The 18,130-nt window shown below is 40.8% G+C and overlaps 1 protein-coding gene across 1 annotated transcript in view; it reads right to left on the reverse strand.

Moving 5' to 3' along the window:
- Positions 1-18,130, reverse strand: part of LOC121535207 (BMP/retinoic acid-inducible neural-specific protein 3-like) — a 121,259-nt gene that overhangs the window by 17,341 nt on the left and 85,788 nt on the right. Inside the window, exon 6 of the mRNA XM_041842033.1 lies at positions 13,030-13,266. Within this exon, the coding sequence (XP_041697967.1) occupies positions 13,030-13,266 (237 nt within the window). The remainder of the gene's footprint in view (positions 1-13,029; positions 13,267-18,130) is intronic.

Below are 18,130 nucleotides of genomic sequence, written 5' to 3' on the forward strand. Positions count from 1 at the left end.
GTTAATGAGATCCTCATTAGCTGTAGTGAGTGACTTTAGCACTATGACATTTGATGAGCTGGATTCGACAGTGTGAGTCAGAATCTAATTGAGCCAGTGGAGACTACCCCTGGCATCACGAACTGTCCATGTTGAATGCATATGGTCGCAAACAGACAGAAGGCAGTTCATTGTCATTAGCTACTGAGCTGAGCTGTACTCACAAATTATCCCTGACATTACATTTTACATTTTAGTCATTTAGCAGACGCTCTTATCCAGAGCGATTTACAGTTAGTCAGTTGAATGTTTCAATTACATTGTTTCGACAAAAACATTTAAGTTTACAACTAGCTTAATTTGCTACAACAAACCATCAATATAGTATGTAAGTAAAACCCGCTCATATTACAACATACTCTGTTTGGCAGAGGAGAGGTCCACTTATTTTCCCAGGGAGGTAGTTGTATGTAAGCTGTACCTTCACCTAGGCAATGATTTTTATCTCTATAAGGCGGAGAGGAAGGATTCATACTATCCCCATAACTACATTCTCAGATAGGGTCCTTGGGAGGGCAAAGATTCTAGGAAATACTTATTTTCCACCATAATTTGCAAATAAATTCATTAAAAATCCTACAATGTGATTTTCTGGATTTTTTTTCCTCAATTTGTCTGTCATAGTTGACGTGTACCTATGATGAAAATTACAGGCCTCTCTCATCTTTTTAAGTGGGAGATCTTGCACAATTGGTGGCTGACTAAATACTTTTTTTCCCCACTGTACATTACACAAGCCACCCCCCAGAGACATGTAATGCACCTCCAGCTGCCTTTGTACAGTGGGCATGTGGTCCTTTCCCCTGACCACTTTATGTATGCGTCCCAAATTGCATCCTTTTTCCTATAGTGCACTAATGTTGACCAGGGTCCATAGGGCTCTGGTGAAAAGTAGTGCACTTTATAGGGAATACGGTGCCATTTGTTACAAAGGGTCTCTGTAGGCAATCCTGGTGAGAAATGGAGTCTAAGCTGAAGGATCCCTAACCACGCTAGATTACCCCATGTGGATTTGATGCACCTATATGAACAGGCACACAGAGTGAACAATAGTAGAAGATGAACTGCCATTGTCTCTCCTATCTGTCAGCAGGAGAGAGAGGAGAGGCCTCGGTCTCCTATTCTATTTATAGCTCAATGTCTTTGTGGCAAGCAGTCAGATATTGAACAGCGTTGATTACGTTTTTCTCCCCCCAAAAAAACCTGTTCTTTTCAGCATACAACACCTCCTCCTCACACATCTGTTCTACTTCGCTGAGCTGAGCTACTGGTCAAGTTTGACGATGGATCACTTTCATGCCAGAAATAGAGACAGGGAAAGTTTTACTCACGTTGTTTATGTATTCAAGTGAACAAAAAAGTTTGGCGCATGACAGAAAGTTGTTCAAGAGAGTAGCGAGGTTCAACTGGTATTTGAAATAGACTCAGAGAGAAGGTGTCTGCTGCTGGTCCAATTCCAGACTCCTGAACCCCTGGCATGGCCGTAACTCCATATGAGGACACCGAGGTCCGGACCTCTGACATTCTTTCTAATTTGATTTTTTTAAATATATATTTTGTACACAATAAAGAATTTCAAATTACGGGTCAACATCTAAATAGTTCTAATTGAGCCTGCCTCTTTACAAATGAGTAGAATCATGAACAGTGGTTTGTTCGTTATGTACGCCTGCGTCCCCCAGATTTAATAATATGCCACTTAGCAGACGCTTTTATCCAAAGCGACTTACAGTCATGCGTGATTTGCATTTTTAGCAGCACATTCACCACTCTCTGAAACGGCTAAAGGCGACCTAACTCGGCCTGAGACGTGAAACGAACTACCCCAGCTCGCGGTCGGCTCAAGTAGGCAATAGAAACGCTGCTGTCAGTGTGTTTGCGAAAATGCCAGGCAAAAGGCAATTTTAAAACCGTCCTGCGACTCCTGCCATGTCTACAGACATCCCCCAAATAAACAAAAACCGACTCTCAGAGAATGAGTGCACAACTGGTAAATAGTCACTTATAAATACAGTATGTCAGACAGTCAGGTGGCTAGCTGCCGGCAGAGACTTATATTACAGTAATGTTGAAGGTCTCTGGCTAGTATTATTTAGCCAGCTAGAAGGATGAAGTAAGAAGCTAACGTTACCCGGAGCCTACCTCAGAAGGAGCAAAACAATACGCTGCTAAGTTCTCATAAAATAATGTATGCACGCGTGACTGTAAGTCGCTTTGGATAAAAGCGTCTGCTAAATGGCATATTATTATTATTATTATAATAACTTTTTTTTACAGAGTAGGCTACTGAGACAGACAGTGATGTGGCGCTCAGTGGTGAGGCTGAGGCAGGCTGCAGTGCTCGCAGAAGGAAGCAGAGGAGACAGAGAGAGAGAGGAAGCAAGCAGAGAGAGAGAGGTTAGCACAGAGTGGTTCCCAAACTTGGGGTCAGGGCCCCATGTGGGTCCCCTGAGAAAATCTGTAATAATCTTATCAAACAAGTTAGGAACTTTAAAAAATAAGATATGTTTTAATATGAACATCTACACGTGGCTTATCTTCCCTATAGGCCTATATTAAAATGCTATAAAAATACAAACAATACAGTTCTAAAAATGTCGCTGATGCTATTCGTCAGTGTGAAACATTTCTCATACTTCCTTCCTTTCAGGGGTATACAGTGCCTTGCAAAAGTATTCATCCCCCTTGTCGTTTTTCCTATTTTGTTGCATTACAACCTGTAATTTAAATGGATTTTTTGGGGGATTTCATGTAATGGACATACACAAAATAGTCCAAAAATAAGTGGTGTGTACATATGTATTCACCCCCTTTGCTATGAAGCCCCTAAATAAGATCTGATGCAACCAATTACCTTTAGAAGTCACATAATTAGTTTAATAAAGTCCACCTGTGTGCAATCTAAGTGTCACATGATCTGTCACATAATCTCAGTATATATACACCTGTTCTGAAAGGCCCCAGAGTCTGCAACACCACTAAGCAAGGGGCACCACCAACCAAGCGGCACCATGAAGACCAAGGAGCTCTTATGGAGAAGTACAGATCAGGGTTGGGTTATAAAAAAATATCAGAAACTTTGAACATCCCACAGAGCACCATTAAATCCATTATTAAAAAATGGAAAGAATATGGCACCACAACAAACCTGCCAAGAGAGGGCCGCCCACCAAAACTCACGGACCAGGCAAGTAGGGCATTAATCAGAGAGGCAACAAAGATACCAAAGAGAGCTGCAAAGCTCCACAGCAGAGATTGGAGTATCTGTCCATAGGACCACTTTAAGCCGTACACTCCACAGAGCTGGGCTTTACGGAAGAGTTGCCAGAAAAAAGCCATTGCTTAAAGAAATAAGCAAACGCGTTTGGTGTTCGCCAAAAGGCATGTGGGAGACTCCCCAAACATATGGAAGAAGGTACTCTGGTCAGATGAGACTAAAATCGAGCTTTTTGGCCATCAAGGAAAATGCTATGTCCGGCGCAAACCCAACACCTCTCATCACCCCGAGAACACCATCCCCACAGTGAAGCATGGTGGTGGCAGCATCATTACATTTTACATTTCAGCAGACACTATTATCCAGAGCAACTTACAGTTAGTGAGTGCATACATTTTTCATACTGGCCCCCCCATGGGAATCGAACCCACAACCCTGGCGTTGTAAACGCCATCCTCTACCAACTGAGCTACATCCCATAGCACCCTTTCTAAAAATGTTTGCTGCTACTGCTGCATGATTTAAGGCAGACGTGGCTGCATGGTCTCTGATCATGTAAGCGAACTCACATGCCTCCGGCATCAACATGTGAAGTCTGCACAGAATACAAAATCACATGGATCGAAGCATCCCAAAGGGAGCTATTCCAAAAGCCCTGCTTTATTCAACACACAATTCCTCAATGTATAGAGAAAACTATTAATACAATGGGTGCATATTTCCAGATCTTTGTAGTACACTCAGAACTTCAACTTTTGGCGAACCTCATCTTTGACCTGAAGATTTATTCAATCCAGTGCCTTGTGTGTAGTGTTTGTGTGAAGCTTGACCAGATTTCTTAGTCTGTATACTAACGATTAGAAAGTGTTGATCCGTGTGGCACTGTATAGCTCCAATCATATTACTGGCATTAGCAACATGCAACATCTACCAGTACATAGGCTATGTACAGTGGGGAGAACAAGTATTTGATACACTGCCGATTTTGCAGGTTTTCCTACTTACAAAGCATGTAGAGGTCTGTCATTTTTATCATAGGTACACTTCAACTGTGAGAGACGGAATCTAAAAAAAAAATCCAGAAAATCACATTGTATGATTTTTAAGTAATTAATTTGCATTTTATTGCATGACATAAGTATTTGATCACCTACCAACCAGTAAGAATTCCGGGACTCACAGACCTGTTAGTTTTTCTTTAAGAAGACCTCCTGTTCTCTACTCATTACCTGTATTAACTGCACCTGTTTGAACTCGTTACCTGTATAAAAGACACCTGTCCACACACTCAATCAAACAGACTCCAACCTCTCCACAATGGCCAAGACCAGAGAGCTGTGTAAGGACATCAGGGATAAAAATGTAGACCTGCACAAGGCTGGGATGGGCTACAGGACAATAGGCAAGCAGCTTGGTGAGAAGGGAACAACTGTTGGCGCAATTATTAGAAAATGGAAGAAGTTCAAGATGACGGTCAATCACCCTCGGTCTGGGGCTCCATGCAATATCTCACTTCGTGGGGCATCAACGATCATGAGGAAGGTGAGGGATCAGCCCATAACTACACGGCAGGACCTGGTCAATGACCTGAAGAGAGCTGGGACCACAGTCTCAAAGAAAACCATTAGCAACACACTACGCCATCATGGATTAAAATCCTGCAGTCCCCCTGCTCAAGCCAGCGCATGTCCAGGCCCATCTGAAGTTTGCCAATGACCATCTGGATGATCCAGAGGAGGAATGGGAGAAGGTCATGTGGTCTGATGAGACAAAAATAGAGCTTTTTGGTCTAAACTCCACTCGCCGTGTTTGGAGGAAGAAGAATGATGAGTACAACCCCAAGAACACCATCCCAACCGTGAAGCATGGAGGTGGAAACATCATTCTTTGGGGATGCTTTTCTGCAAAGGGGACAGGACGACTGCACCGTATTGAGGGGAGGATGGATGGGGCTATGTATCGCAAGATCTTGGCCAACAACCTCCTTCCCTCAGTAAGAGCATTGAAGATGGGTCGTGGCTGGGTCTTCCAGCATGACAACGACTCGAAACACACAGCCAGGGCAACTAAGGAGTGGCTCCGTAAGAAGCATCTCAAGGTCCTGGAGTGGCCTAGCCAGTCTCCAGACCTGAACCCAATAAAAAATCTTTGGAGGGAGCTGAAAGTCCGTATTGCCCAGCGACAGCCCTGAAACCTGAAGGATCTGGAGAAGGTCTGTATGGAGGAGTGGGCCAAAATCCCTGCTGAAGTGTGTGCAAACCTGGTCAAGACCTACAGGAAACGTATGATCTCTGTAATTGCAAACAAAGGTTTCTGTACCAAATATTAAGTTCTGCTTTTCTGATGTATCAAATACTTATGTCATGCAATAAAATGCAAATTAATTACTTAAAAATCATACAATGTGATTTTCTGGATTTTTGTTTTAGATTCCGTCTCTCACAGTTGAAGTGTACCTATGATAAAAATGACAGACCTCTACATGCTTTGTAAGTAGGAAAACCTACAAAATCGGCAGTGTATCAAATACTTGTTCTCCCCACTGTATCTTGCAATTATTTATTTTTTAGCTTCGGACTAAGAGCAGCTTTTCTGTAGGATTTGTAGGGAGAATTTGCCATGTACACTACAGTATAATCCCCTCTTAGAGAAAACATAGCTGAGGCTAATCAGAATGCTTTGATTTTGCCTTCTTACTGTATATACCTACATGTGTCCACATGATGCTTGATCTTCGTTATGACAGTGTTATCATCCAATCAGTGTGTGTGATACGCATATCACATTCTAATCTAATTCTGTCAAAATGTAGGGATAAAAAAGCGATACAAATCAGTCAACCACTAAGACATGTACAAAATGCTAAGATATTGAAGATGTATGGATGTTCTTGGCGATATAAAGTGATGTTTTGTTCATCCGACAGGATTAATTAACTGCCAAATGTGATCCCCTGAATAAATACAAGGAAGTTAGGAAGTGTTGCCAGCTATCGAACCAAAGAAATCAATTTCTGTTGTATTTTTGTTGTTAGTACAAATCTGTCACATTCTAAATGTGCATGTGACACATCTAACCGCTCCCAGTGCATGCTTTATTTAGGTAATACAAGCAGAAATGGGCAAGCCATCAGTGAAATTTAAATTGGCAGTTTTTGATGGGGAAGCAGTGCCAATACTATTTGTAGGTGGTACCATGTATCAAAGAACTCTCTGTTACTTGAAGGCATGTTTTTAATTAACATAATGGAACCATTGTGACAAGCGATTTGCACTGTATTATGAAGGGAGAGTGAATCTAACACTAAGATTATATTTTACTTTCATAGGCTGAATTTACAGCCCTGCACATCCTCTATCACAGTAGTTAAAAGGAGGTGTTGACAGGTCATTTTTGTCGGATAAAAAAATCCATCCAATAAGGTAAACCTGTTAAGATTTATATAATGCTTGTACGTTGCAGATTTAACTCATTTGACTATACAACTATACAACAAATATTAGTTTAGCCTGGGTGCCAGTGTGAGAAATTGATTTTGCTTTGTCAGTCATAGAAATCTGTGTAGAAATTGCTTCACTTATGAGAGGCGTTATGTGTGAAACATTGGGCGGAGCCTTTCAATGATTTAATTCCATGTGCCCAAGGAGGACATATTCTGAGTCCCAAATGGCACCCTATCCCCATAGGGCTCTGATCAAAAAGTAGTGCACTACATAGGGAATAGGGTGGCATTTGGGACATAGTCATTAACCCTGCTTGCAAAGGCCTTCAGTACAACAAACTGTTCTTTTTAGGGGTTCAAGCAGCAAAGCTGGGTGAAACCCTTTTGTATTTGTTGGTGTTGGTTCTTCTTCTTCTTCTTCTTCCGTAATGGCACATTCACATGCAAATTCCTGTGAGATGGTAAGGCTTAGGAGGTTCAACCTTGCATGATAGTAAAGGGCCAAGGGCGCAGCCATTCATGCGATGCCATGCCAATTGGCCACAAGGTGGCACTATAACAATCGGTTGAAAATGCAAACTTTGAAAGGTCACGCCCCTCACCCTGTCTGACCTAGAGTCATGAAATTTGATACATAGGTCCCTCTCCTCACAAGGAACACATTTGCCTCAAGGACCCATATGGTCCACCATGATGGATTTTCCGCAATTTTGAATTTTCTGAAAAACACTAGGGGAAAACGTGTGGCGAGACAGCATTTGCCGCAGTACTTTCAAAGCAGCAGCACCAAATGCATTTACCAGACATATTCATTAGTTAATGTCATAGAAAAACGTTTTGCAACGGAAAAGAAAGCAGGTGTTTCTAATTGGACAAGTTGACATAGAACCTTCCCCAATTTCAGCCGTTTTGCCTCAGTTTTGTCTAGTGAATACAACCCTGTCCCTGGGATTTCACGCGGTAACCCCCACGCTCGCTGCAACAGATGGATTCACTTGTCACTCACAGCGATCTCCTAGCTACAGCTTACAGAGCCTCATCAACCATGTTTCTCAACAACTAAGTTTTGTTGCACCAGCACCTCGTTGTTTGACTCTGCACTCTGCGCTTTGTTTCCTTCTTCGCTCACGCTCATCTCCGGTCTGTGGAATCCTGGTGGAATCTGACTTTGTGGGTGCATTATCTAGTGGAAACCGTCCTCTCCTGCCTGCCTGGTCGCCTGCCTCTTGAGAGGGCGAACACACATTTTTATGGAAAAAAAGGTATGTGTTAATAAAATAAGTAAATAAAAGCAGTTTAGTTGTCCTCTAAAACAATCTAGAATGATTCAATCTATAGTTAGCTAACAAAACAACTAATGTTAGCTTTAAAGTAGCCTAGCTAGATAGCTCGCTAGCTAACATTAGCTAGCTAGGTTGATGCAATCATGCAGCCAGCAGCTAACGTTAATAATTGAGACACACTGAATAACTGTGTTTGGCACAGGACAAAAAAAGATGAAACAATCTGCTATCCTATTGTAGTGGATGAGGAGTAAAGTGCATACTGTGGGCACACGAAAGGTGATTTTCGCGTATGTATTCCACGAGGTTTGAAAAGTATTTATGTGTGGTATACAAACACCATTTGAGCGACTGGGATGGCTTTCTACGCCACTGCTTATAACTATCTAAGATGTGCCAAATACATTATCTCCAGCTCAGGGCTCCAGCTGTGCATTTAGTTTGCTAACTTGATAGCTAAGTGACTAGCTTGCAAGACTAAGCTTCTTGGTTACAGCAGAGACAATCAATCCAATCCTGGATCAAGATCCCTGCTGCCTAAATTGCTATTTTTTTAATGTTTGGAAATAAATAGCGCCCCCTGTGTACACTGACAGTAATACCGTATACCCCGGTATGGTACAGGAACTGTATGAAGGTATGAAAATCTGGATACTGCCCAACCCTAATAGGGACACCTACTTATATGAACTGGTAATGCAGGTTTGGTTAGAATAGGGTGCAATAGAATGAGTGACATTCAATAAAATCTGCTTCATGAAAAGGGGGATATTATTTTGTATGAAAATGTTGAAAGTAGTTGATTTAATTATTTGAATATATTGATTTTACAGGCAATCAGTTCCTACAGTGAGTGCCAGGGAAACCAACCTCTGGTGGGCCAGATGGAGATCAGGACAACAATACAAGGTTAGTGGTTTTATGACTTACACATAAAAAATTACTTTGTTACGAAGTCTACTGTGTATAGGATTAAATATAACCCTGCCTTACATAAACCTTACAGAATGAATAATTGCAGAAGATCACTGTAATCAGATGAACAAATAATAGGTTTTATTACATAAAATGAAGACTTTTCTACATTGAAACCTACCTGTCTTCTTTATTTTTCAAAGTCCACTGCTTAACATTGTGTGTGTGTGTGTGTAGAGTGAAATTAATATTTAAAGATATTGTAACCATTCTATGCATACCGCTTAGACTAAACTACAGAGTATGTTGTCCATTGAAGTTGTTGTCTCTGGCTCTTTTGATATCAGATTCAGAATGAATAATAACCAGGAGTGTTTCCAATTCACATGACCCGACAAGAAAACCCCCAGCCTTATAGTCATAGCAAAGATTGAAAGGGGAAGCTATCTATAATACTAATCTTTTGTCATAGCCTACGAATAGAACCCAGATTTTTACCTGACCAGGTCCTGAGATCAGGAAAAACTCCAGGCCCAAGAAAAGACACATAAACATTTTCCCACACCATTTTTAATCCTGTGGTGCCACCTCTGGATCTCACAATACGATATTATCACGATACTTAGGTGCCAATATGATATGTATTGCGAATCTCACGATTCTATATGTATTGCAATTCGATATTGCGATTTTATTGCGATTAGATGCTCCAAACATATTGCTCTCTATATGTTTGCTGCAGAGAGACAAGAGAGAGCATGAGAAAATTAGTTTTTATCCATCATGAAAATAAAAGTGCTATAAACACACTATTTAAAAAGAAGATGAAGAACAAGCTATAGGATGAAAAATACCGGCGTTTTGGCGCAGGTACAGCCGACTAGCACTAGCTAACACTAAATAGCAACAACAACAAAAAATATTGTCCAAAATAATATCGAGATATGTAACTGTATCGTTTTTTTCCACCATTACTAATTTCCAGGCTAGCATCTCAAACAACATAGCCAATAAACATTCACTTGGCCGTGGTCTGGCACATAAATGCATATTATTCAGACATGGATATTTGTATTGTAACAAAACTTGATACACATGTTCCAAACACTGTCAGGACTCAACATATGTAAGCACTTTCAGATTGACCACACGGTGACGCCATAACGGGCACATATTTATATATCTTGATCTGTGTGACTCAGAGTCATGGAATTTGGCACAAATGCTCAGGGAGGTTAGTTTAGTTAACCTGTAGAGTATGGCTCTGTTTGGCCACATGGTGGAGGTGTTGGACAGGAAAAACTATCCATGCAAGCTTATTGGCTTATAGTGGACATCAGTGGAGGCTCCTCAGATGAGGGAGGACCATCCTCCTCAGTGAATTTCATAAAAATAAAAATTGTGAAACATTAACAACGTGATACTTTTTAGATAAAACTATACATAATATATTCATGTCACCAAATAAGTGATTAAAACACTGTTTTGCAATGTCTACAAAAGCCTCAGCAGTACTCTGTAGGTAATGCCCATGGTGTAGCCGGAGGACAGCTAGCTTCTGTCCTCCTCTGGGTACATTGACTTCAAAACAAAACCTAGGAGGCTCATGGTTCTCACCCCCTTTCATAGACCTACACAGAAATTATGACAACTTCTGGGGGACGTCCTCCAACCTATCATAGCTCTTGCAGCATGAACTGACATGTTGTCCACCCAATGAAAATATCAGAGAATGAATATAGTGCTGAAAACATAAGCTACAGCTAGCTAGCATTGCAGTGCATACAATGTGGTGAGTAGTTGCTCAAAGAGAGAGAGATACAATAGTTGAACAGTTTTGAACAAAATTAAGGAGAAGCAAGAGAGAGAGAGAGAGAGAGAGAGAGCTATATTTGGTTGTATTTATTTTTTAACTTTCACTTAGCTAGAGAATGCAGCTAGCTAGTTTAGCCTACTCAAACACCAGGCTCAAACAGAGAGGGATGCTATGTTAGCTAGCTGGCTATGGCTATCCAACAATGGAAGTCTTCCAAGTCAAGGTAAGCTTTTGGTTTTATTAATTTATTGCCACCGGGGCCCACCAGTGTAACTGCTAAACTGCTTTCTGACTGTACTGCATGATTGTAACTAGTGGGTTTACTAACGCGTTAGTTCTAGTAGCTATGTTGACTATGACGTGACAACGATGTAGGCTGTGTGTAGCGGTTATAGTGGTCATGATATGAAGGTTTGGCTTGGAAAGTTTTTTTCGCCTAGCTGATGTGTTGTGCACTGAAGTCTACAAACGAAGGGAAAAGGGGAGGGGAGGAGAGCGCATAGATAGTTGTGAGAAGGGATTATATATACAACGAGCAAAGTGATCACACTGTTTTTATGTGGCTGCTATGAAAGTGAACTGTGTTTGCGTGTGATCAGGGGTGTATTAATTCCGCCGATTCTGTTTAAATACTTTTCTTAAACGGAAGCAAATGGAACGAAACAGGGATAAAAATACCTGAATTTGTCCAATAGAAATTCACATTGCAACTGTTGAACTAATGATTACTCCCTAGATCAGCTAGATGCAGGCAAGAGTGTGCAGGGCGGTATTGAATGTGTCACTGTCTTTCACCTTGATTACTCAAAATTCTCTATGTTGTAAACTTTCATTCATAGGCTAGGTTGTAGCAACCTCATTATGGGTACAGGGTAAATTCGAGTATCATGTAGTAGCCTAAACCTATCAATGTTACATGGAACTGAGTGAATGGAATATGAATGACAGTCATCCAATATGCTGTAACAGAAATAAGGCCATGCTCATAAAAATAGTCAAAAATACATCAAAAGCATATCGCATGGTAAGGAGTACAGAAGTAGCTCATCCTAAGGCAATGTGTCCAATTTCTCCTGGCAAGACAACGCTCTGGCAATACAACGGTAACAAATACAATAGGGTTTCACCAGCCTCGCTGCTGAACCCTTAATTAAAGCCCCCTTATTAATATTGCCAGACTCCCAAGCCATCTAGCCATCTGACAATGAGAACAAATTAATGACTGGAGTAAATATAAATCCAGCCAGGCTTTGCCTTGGCCGGACTAGTCCTCTGGAGTCAGCCACTTCACCTGCTGAAAGCAGATATGCATTTTGATGAGTGAAGTGCTACAGTTAAAGGGATTTGGGGGTGATTTCATTAAAGCCCCATCGTGGTGCAGGAGTGGCTTTGGAGACGGAGGCAGGATTTATCTCTCTGATTGGATCATTCCTTGGCTGGGGGAAATACTTGGTCCAAGGGTACATGATGTGCCTGCACTCTCCACCAATTTCTAGTTTTTCCTCGCTACAATATTTATCAACTAATCTCAGCAGAACAGCAGCTCAACCTCGCATTCAGACTCTAAGCAGACTCTTGCCAGCAGCACTGAGCCTTGGATGCTTTGCTCAGTGGCAAGTGGAGAGCCATAAAAAGACACTCTGCCCCATTAAAAATGCTTAGTGCTTAGATCACTCTGCCTCTGTATTGTACATAATGCATTTTTCGGCTTGGGTTTAGGTGTGTGTGTGTGTGTATCTTTTCTGATATTTCTTGCGCATTGCTTGCTTTGACACTCAACCATCCCAAAAAATGTAAGGGGTAATGTGCTAATTTTCATGACAAATTGCACAAGTTAGGCTTCAGACAAAAACAACATCAGCAGTAAAAGAATGTGTTGCAATTATGAGAAACGTATTTATTCTTTTCAGTAGCCTGTCAACAACGCAGCATTTTATAAAGATTTACTGTGAGAGCTGCTCTGCTATTGCTGTCAAAATGATGTTCAGTGAATTCAGGGAGCATGCCTTCAAAATGTCACTCAGAATGCACTTTCCATATTATACAGAATCCAACAGATGGATAGAAGCCCTCTCTTGCAGATATATGGTAGAGAAACCACAGCAATGGCGAAAACTACCTGCCTCCAATGTCAAACCACATATTCAGGGCATGAGCTAGATGTTTGTAGATATTGGGTTCTAGCATTTTGGGATGTATTTTTTATTTTTAGTTGATCTTGCCCATTTTATCACACACCTGTGTCCTGCTCCTCCCAATAGCTTTCAAATGCAGCTTGACAGAAATTAATAACAAATAACTGGAACAAATAGCCCACCTGATTCCATGAATTCGGTGTTGAAGTTGGTCCAGGATTCCTTGCTTTTGTGCAGATTTTCCTCCATGACTTTAATATCAGCAAAGGGGCAGTTACAATCTGGGAACTTGGCAGAGCAGCGGCACCAGCAGTCATTGTTACGACACAAAAGCTCCCCCTCAGAGTTGCATGCCACATAGCTGAGAGCAGCCTCCACAAAACGGTTCCGGAGGAATTCTGGAAGGACATCCTGTAAACCTGAGTACAGAGGAGAATATTATAGCATCTTGTCATTTATGCAATATTATATTTTAGTGACTTCAAGTTAATGTTCAAAACAAAGCAATATGTCACCTTTATCCCTCATATGCCTCCATAGTGAGAGCAAAAGTCTAAAAATGAGATGAGAATTACTGTAATTGGGTTGTTTATTGTAGCCACTGCAAGACAAGGGAACTTGGTTGCTAGTAATTGAGAATTAGGTATAAAGACCAATAATCTCAGAGATTAGTGTAGATTTTTGTCATTTAGCAGACGCTCTTATCCAGAGCGACTTACAGTTAGTGAGTGCATACATTTTTCATACTGGCCCCTCGTGGGAATCGAACCCACAACCCTGGCGTTGCAAGCGCCATGCTCTACCAACTGAGCTACAGGAGGCCTCAAGATTATGGTAGTAGATGGTCAAGGTTATGAAATTATGCGCCTACGACGCTAGAAAGAGGGGAGGCATGGGCACTGGTCAAAGTAGTGCACTACATAGGTAATCGGATGCTATTTGAGAATAATGTTTTGAAAAACTGAAATACCTTATTTACATAAGTATTCAGACCCTTTGCTATAAGACTCGAAATTGAGCTCAGGTGCATCCTGTTTCCATTGATCATCCTTGAGATGTTTCTACAACTTGATTGGGGTCCACCTGTGGTACATTCAATTGATTGGACATTATTTGGAAAGGCACACACGTGTCTATGTAAGGTCCCACAGTGCATTTCAGAGCAAAAACCAAGCCATAAGGTCGAAGGAATTGTCCGTAGAGCTCCGAGACAGGATTGTGTTGAGGCACAGATCTGGTGAAGGTTACTGAAAAATGTCTGCAGCATTGAAGCTCCCCAAGAACACAGTGTCCTCCATCATTCTTAAATGGAAGAAGTTTGGAGCCACCTCTTCCCAGTGGTGTAAAATACTTTAAAGTACTACTGAAGTCATTTTTTGGGGTATCTGTACTTTACTTTACTAGTTACATTTTTGACAACTTTTACTTTTACATTCCTAAAGAAAATAATGTACATTTTACTCCATACATTTTCCCTGACACCCAAAAGTACTCTTTACATTTGTGAATGACCGGCTCGATTTGGTCTTATGTAGTAACATTTGAAATTTTAATTTAAATTTTTACATTGGATAAAAGCAGAGACTCAGAACTAGAAAATGGTATATCATACACTACAGTTGAGGAACAATGGGAAAGTAATTCTGCTTTGAAAGTTGATAAACTTGTAACCTCACTTTTGAGAAAATGGCCTTTGAATGTTTTGGTACACCCACTGGAGAGCTCTTCTTTGTCTACACCCATTCAGCATCGTTCACACCCTCTTAAGTTATAGCCCCCCCGTAAACTGAAAGCGTTGTCAGAATGTCCGTTTGTAAATTCAGTGCGTTTCGCTCTCGGAGCGTTCAGAGCCCACACTGGACGCTCTGGCCGAGGAGTAGGGTTGATCCGAGTGTTCTGTCCTAACAACAACAGTCAAGCACCCAAGCTAACGTTGGCTAGCATGCTAGCTACCTCCAGACACAAATGACAGAACAGCTCACTCTGACCATTTTTTTCGCCCTTGCAGAGCTGGTTAGGCTGTTTTTATGTTATCCAGAACATTGGTGACTGCAACTGTACTGGGCAAAAATGTAATTACGTTTTTTTTGCCACTGTTTACTGACACCGGCCATATTCAACGGGTGTTGAGAGTTCATAAATTTGTCAGTTATTCTGCGCTGTATTGCACGCTCAGACGAGAGTGCTCTGAAATCGGAGTAGATAGCCAGAGCGAATTTACCAGCTACGTCTATCAACAGTTGTCGCATTGACATCAAGAAAATTCTATTGAAATGGATTTTGAATGCTTAGAAGGACAGGAAAATGGTCCAATTCACGCACATATCAAGAGAACATCCCTGGACATCCCTACTGCCTCTGATCTGGCAGACTCACTAAACATGAATGCTTTGATTGTAAATTATGTCTGAGTTTTGGAGAGTGCCCCTGGCTATCCGTTAAAAAAAAATATATATATATATATAAGGAATTTGAAATGATTTATACTTTTACTTTGATACTTAAGTATATTTAAAACCAAATACTTTTAGACTTTACTCAAGTAGTATTTTACTGGGTGACTTTCACTTTTACTTGAGTCATTTTCTATGAAGATATCTTTACTTTTACTCAAATATGACAATTGGGTACTTTTTCCACCACTGACTCTTCCTAGAGCTACCCGCCCGGCCAAACTGAGCAATCGGGGGAGAAGGGCCTTGGTCAAGGAGGTGACCAAGAACCCGATGGTCACTCTGACAGAGCTCCAGAGTTCCTCTGTGGAGATGGGAGAACCTTCCAGAAGGACAACCATATCTGCAGCACACCATCAATCAGGCCTTTTTGGTAGAGTGGCCAGACGGAAGCCAATCCTCAGTAAAAGGCACATGAAAGCCCGCTTGGAGTTTGCCAAAAAGGCAACCAAAGGACTCTCAGACCATGAGAAACAAGATTCTCTGGACAACCCTAAGCATACAGCCAAGACAACGCAGGAGTGGCTTTGGGACAAGTCTCTGAATGTCTTTGAGTGGCCCAGCCAGAGCCCAGACATGAACCCGATCGAACATCTCTGGAGAGACCTGAAAATAACTGTGCAGCGACGCTCCCCATCCAACCTGACAGAGCTTTTGAAGTTCTCAGAGAATGGGTCTGGATACTTATGTGATATTTTTTTATTTGTAATACATTTGCTAAAATAAAAAAATAAAAAACTGTTTTTGCTTCCTTCATTATGGGGTATTGTTTGTAGATTGATGAGGTAAAAAAACGATTTAATCAATTTTAGTATAAGGCTGTAACGTAACAAAATTTGGAAAAAGTCAAGGGGTCTGAATACTTTCTGAATGCACTAAAATAGGTGATATTCAATGTTGATAAAGATACCGTAAAATTTTTAATCACACGTAATTTGAAAACCCATTATCTGTTTTAAATGGTAGCATCTTTTTCTGATCAATACATATCAGTAACCTTGCAGAGAGTTCAATAATATGTTTTAAATTGTGTTCTTTTTCTCAATTTCCCTAATGGTTTTGTTTAGTCAGAAGCTCAGCTGTTGGTGTTTGGAATCTAATGATCATGTTAGCCGTGACAAAGGCTTCCTCTCAGTTTGCACCACTTTGGAAATGTTTCAAGAGTGGAGTCAATCCGTATGCCTTATTATGAATATTTATGTGTGTTCCTTGGTATTTACTTTTTGAATAGTGGAGAGCCGACTCAATTAGTCACAGTCTTCCTGCCCTGCCTTGGCGGCTGACATGTTCTGTGAGCCAATGGGTGAGCTATCTGGCAGAAATGGGCTTTAATTTGGGAGATGGCTAAATAACAGCCTCTTCACCTCAGCTCCTCCATCTCTGCCACTTTTTTTGGGGAGAGAGTGCAACTAGTATTTTTCTGTGGAATTGCAAGCTTCAGTTGTCAAGAACAACACTTTCCCATATTTCATTTATTTTCCCTGTGCTGCTAATGACTTGTCTTGCGGGGAGTGCAGAGACGCTTTAGCTAAGAAAGTTACCAAATTCAACACATTAGAACACACACACACACAGACACACGTACACAAAAAAACTGTCACAGATTTTCAACCATCTTTCAGTAGTTACAGGGTATCTGTCAGCAGCGGGCTTCCTTCAGGAGACGGTGGTATTAAGTGGGTTGACAATTTAAATGTCAAACCTGAGGAAGGCGCTGGAAATTGGCACAAGCTGCATTTATAATTAGCGATGGCTGAAGGAAGAAAATGCTCTGAGCTCATTCCTCTCCTCACACTGCTTTGTGTTGGTTTGACTTGTGGTGACATTTCTGCCGTGGGTGTTCGAAGCAAATTAGTGTTCACTGAAATGCTTGTCTGCAGACGACCCTACAGCCTGCTTTTAAAGAATTGGAAAATATTAAGTTTATTAGACTGGCATTAACCTCTGAGATTTCATATTATTATAGACCACATGGGCTTTCTGTTGCAATGAATAATAGTAGGCTAAAATGGGATTAACTGTGATTGTTTGTTTTCTAGTAACCTTATAATGGTAATCTACTTCAATTTAACATGTATTTGAAAAGGGTAGATTATCGTTAAAGATTTCTACAGTGCCGTAAAATACGTTTTGGGTGTAGGCTTCCCCTAATGAAGATTAAGAATTGAATGATCACATTTTCCTTGGTTAAAAAAGACAAGGTAATATAAACAAGATTTTTGTCCCTGGAGTCCTTATGGACCCTAAACCATGTGCTTAATATAGTGACCAATATGTACTGTATTTAATTAGCTGCAAATACAGTAAGATAGGCCTATGTATCAATCATTTAAATATGTGGATTGATTCATGCATTTTGTGATGGTTGTGGTTTATACATCATGGTAAGACAACTTTCAATTTACAATTGCTCTTGGGCTGCCAGAGAGATGTACCAAAGATTTGAGACTACTTCCTGTAGATAGCTTTTTCAGTACACTTTGACAACTTTCGCATAAACAATAGCTGAAATGGCATTGTACAGTCATCAATTTATTTCATATAGGGATAAGACAAACATAAAAATATATCCCACAGTTTTAGATAAGCCCTGCACCACAAAGTAAACAAAATCCTCGATTGAACATTGAATTGTACAGTGTTACACCTCCAGAACGTGAGGTGAGGAAGATCTTTGGAGGATATACCCTTGGACTTTGTTTTCATGAATTATACATTGTGCAGAGATAGAAGAGTAGATATGCTCTTGCTCTTCCTTTCACTTCTTGATACTGACTGCTTTTTCCAGTCCTTCATGATCTTTTCTCCTGTGTCCACGATGCTTAGACCT

This window comes from Coregonus clupeaformis, chromosome 21, assembly GCF_020615455.1.
Source record: "Coregonus clupeaformis isolate EN_2021a chromosome 21, ASM2061545v1, whole genome shotgun sequence".
NCBI lineage: Eukaryota > Metazoa > Chordata > Actinopteri > Salmoniformes > Salmonidae > Coregonus > Coregonus clupeaformis.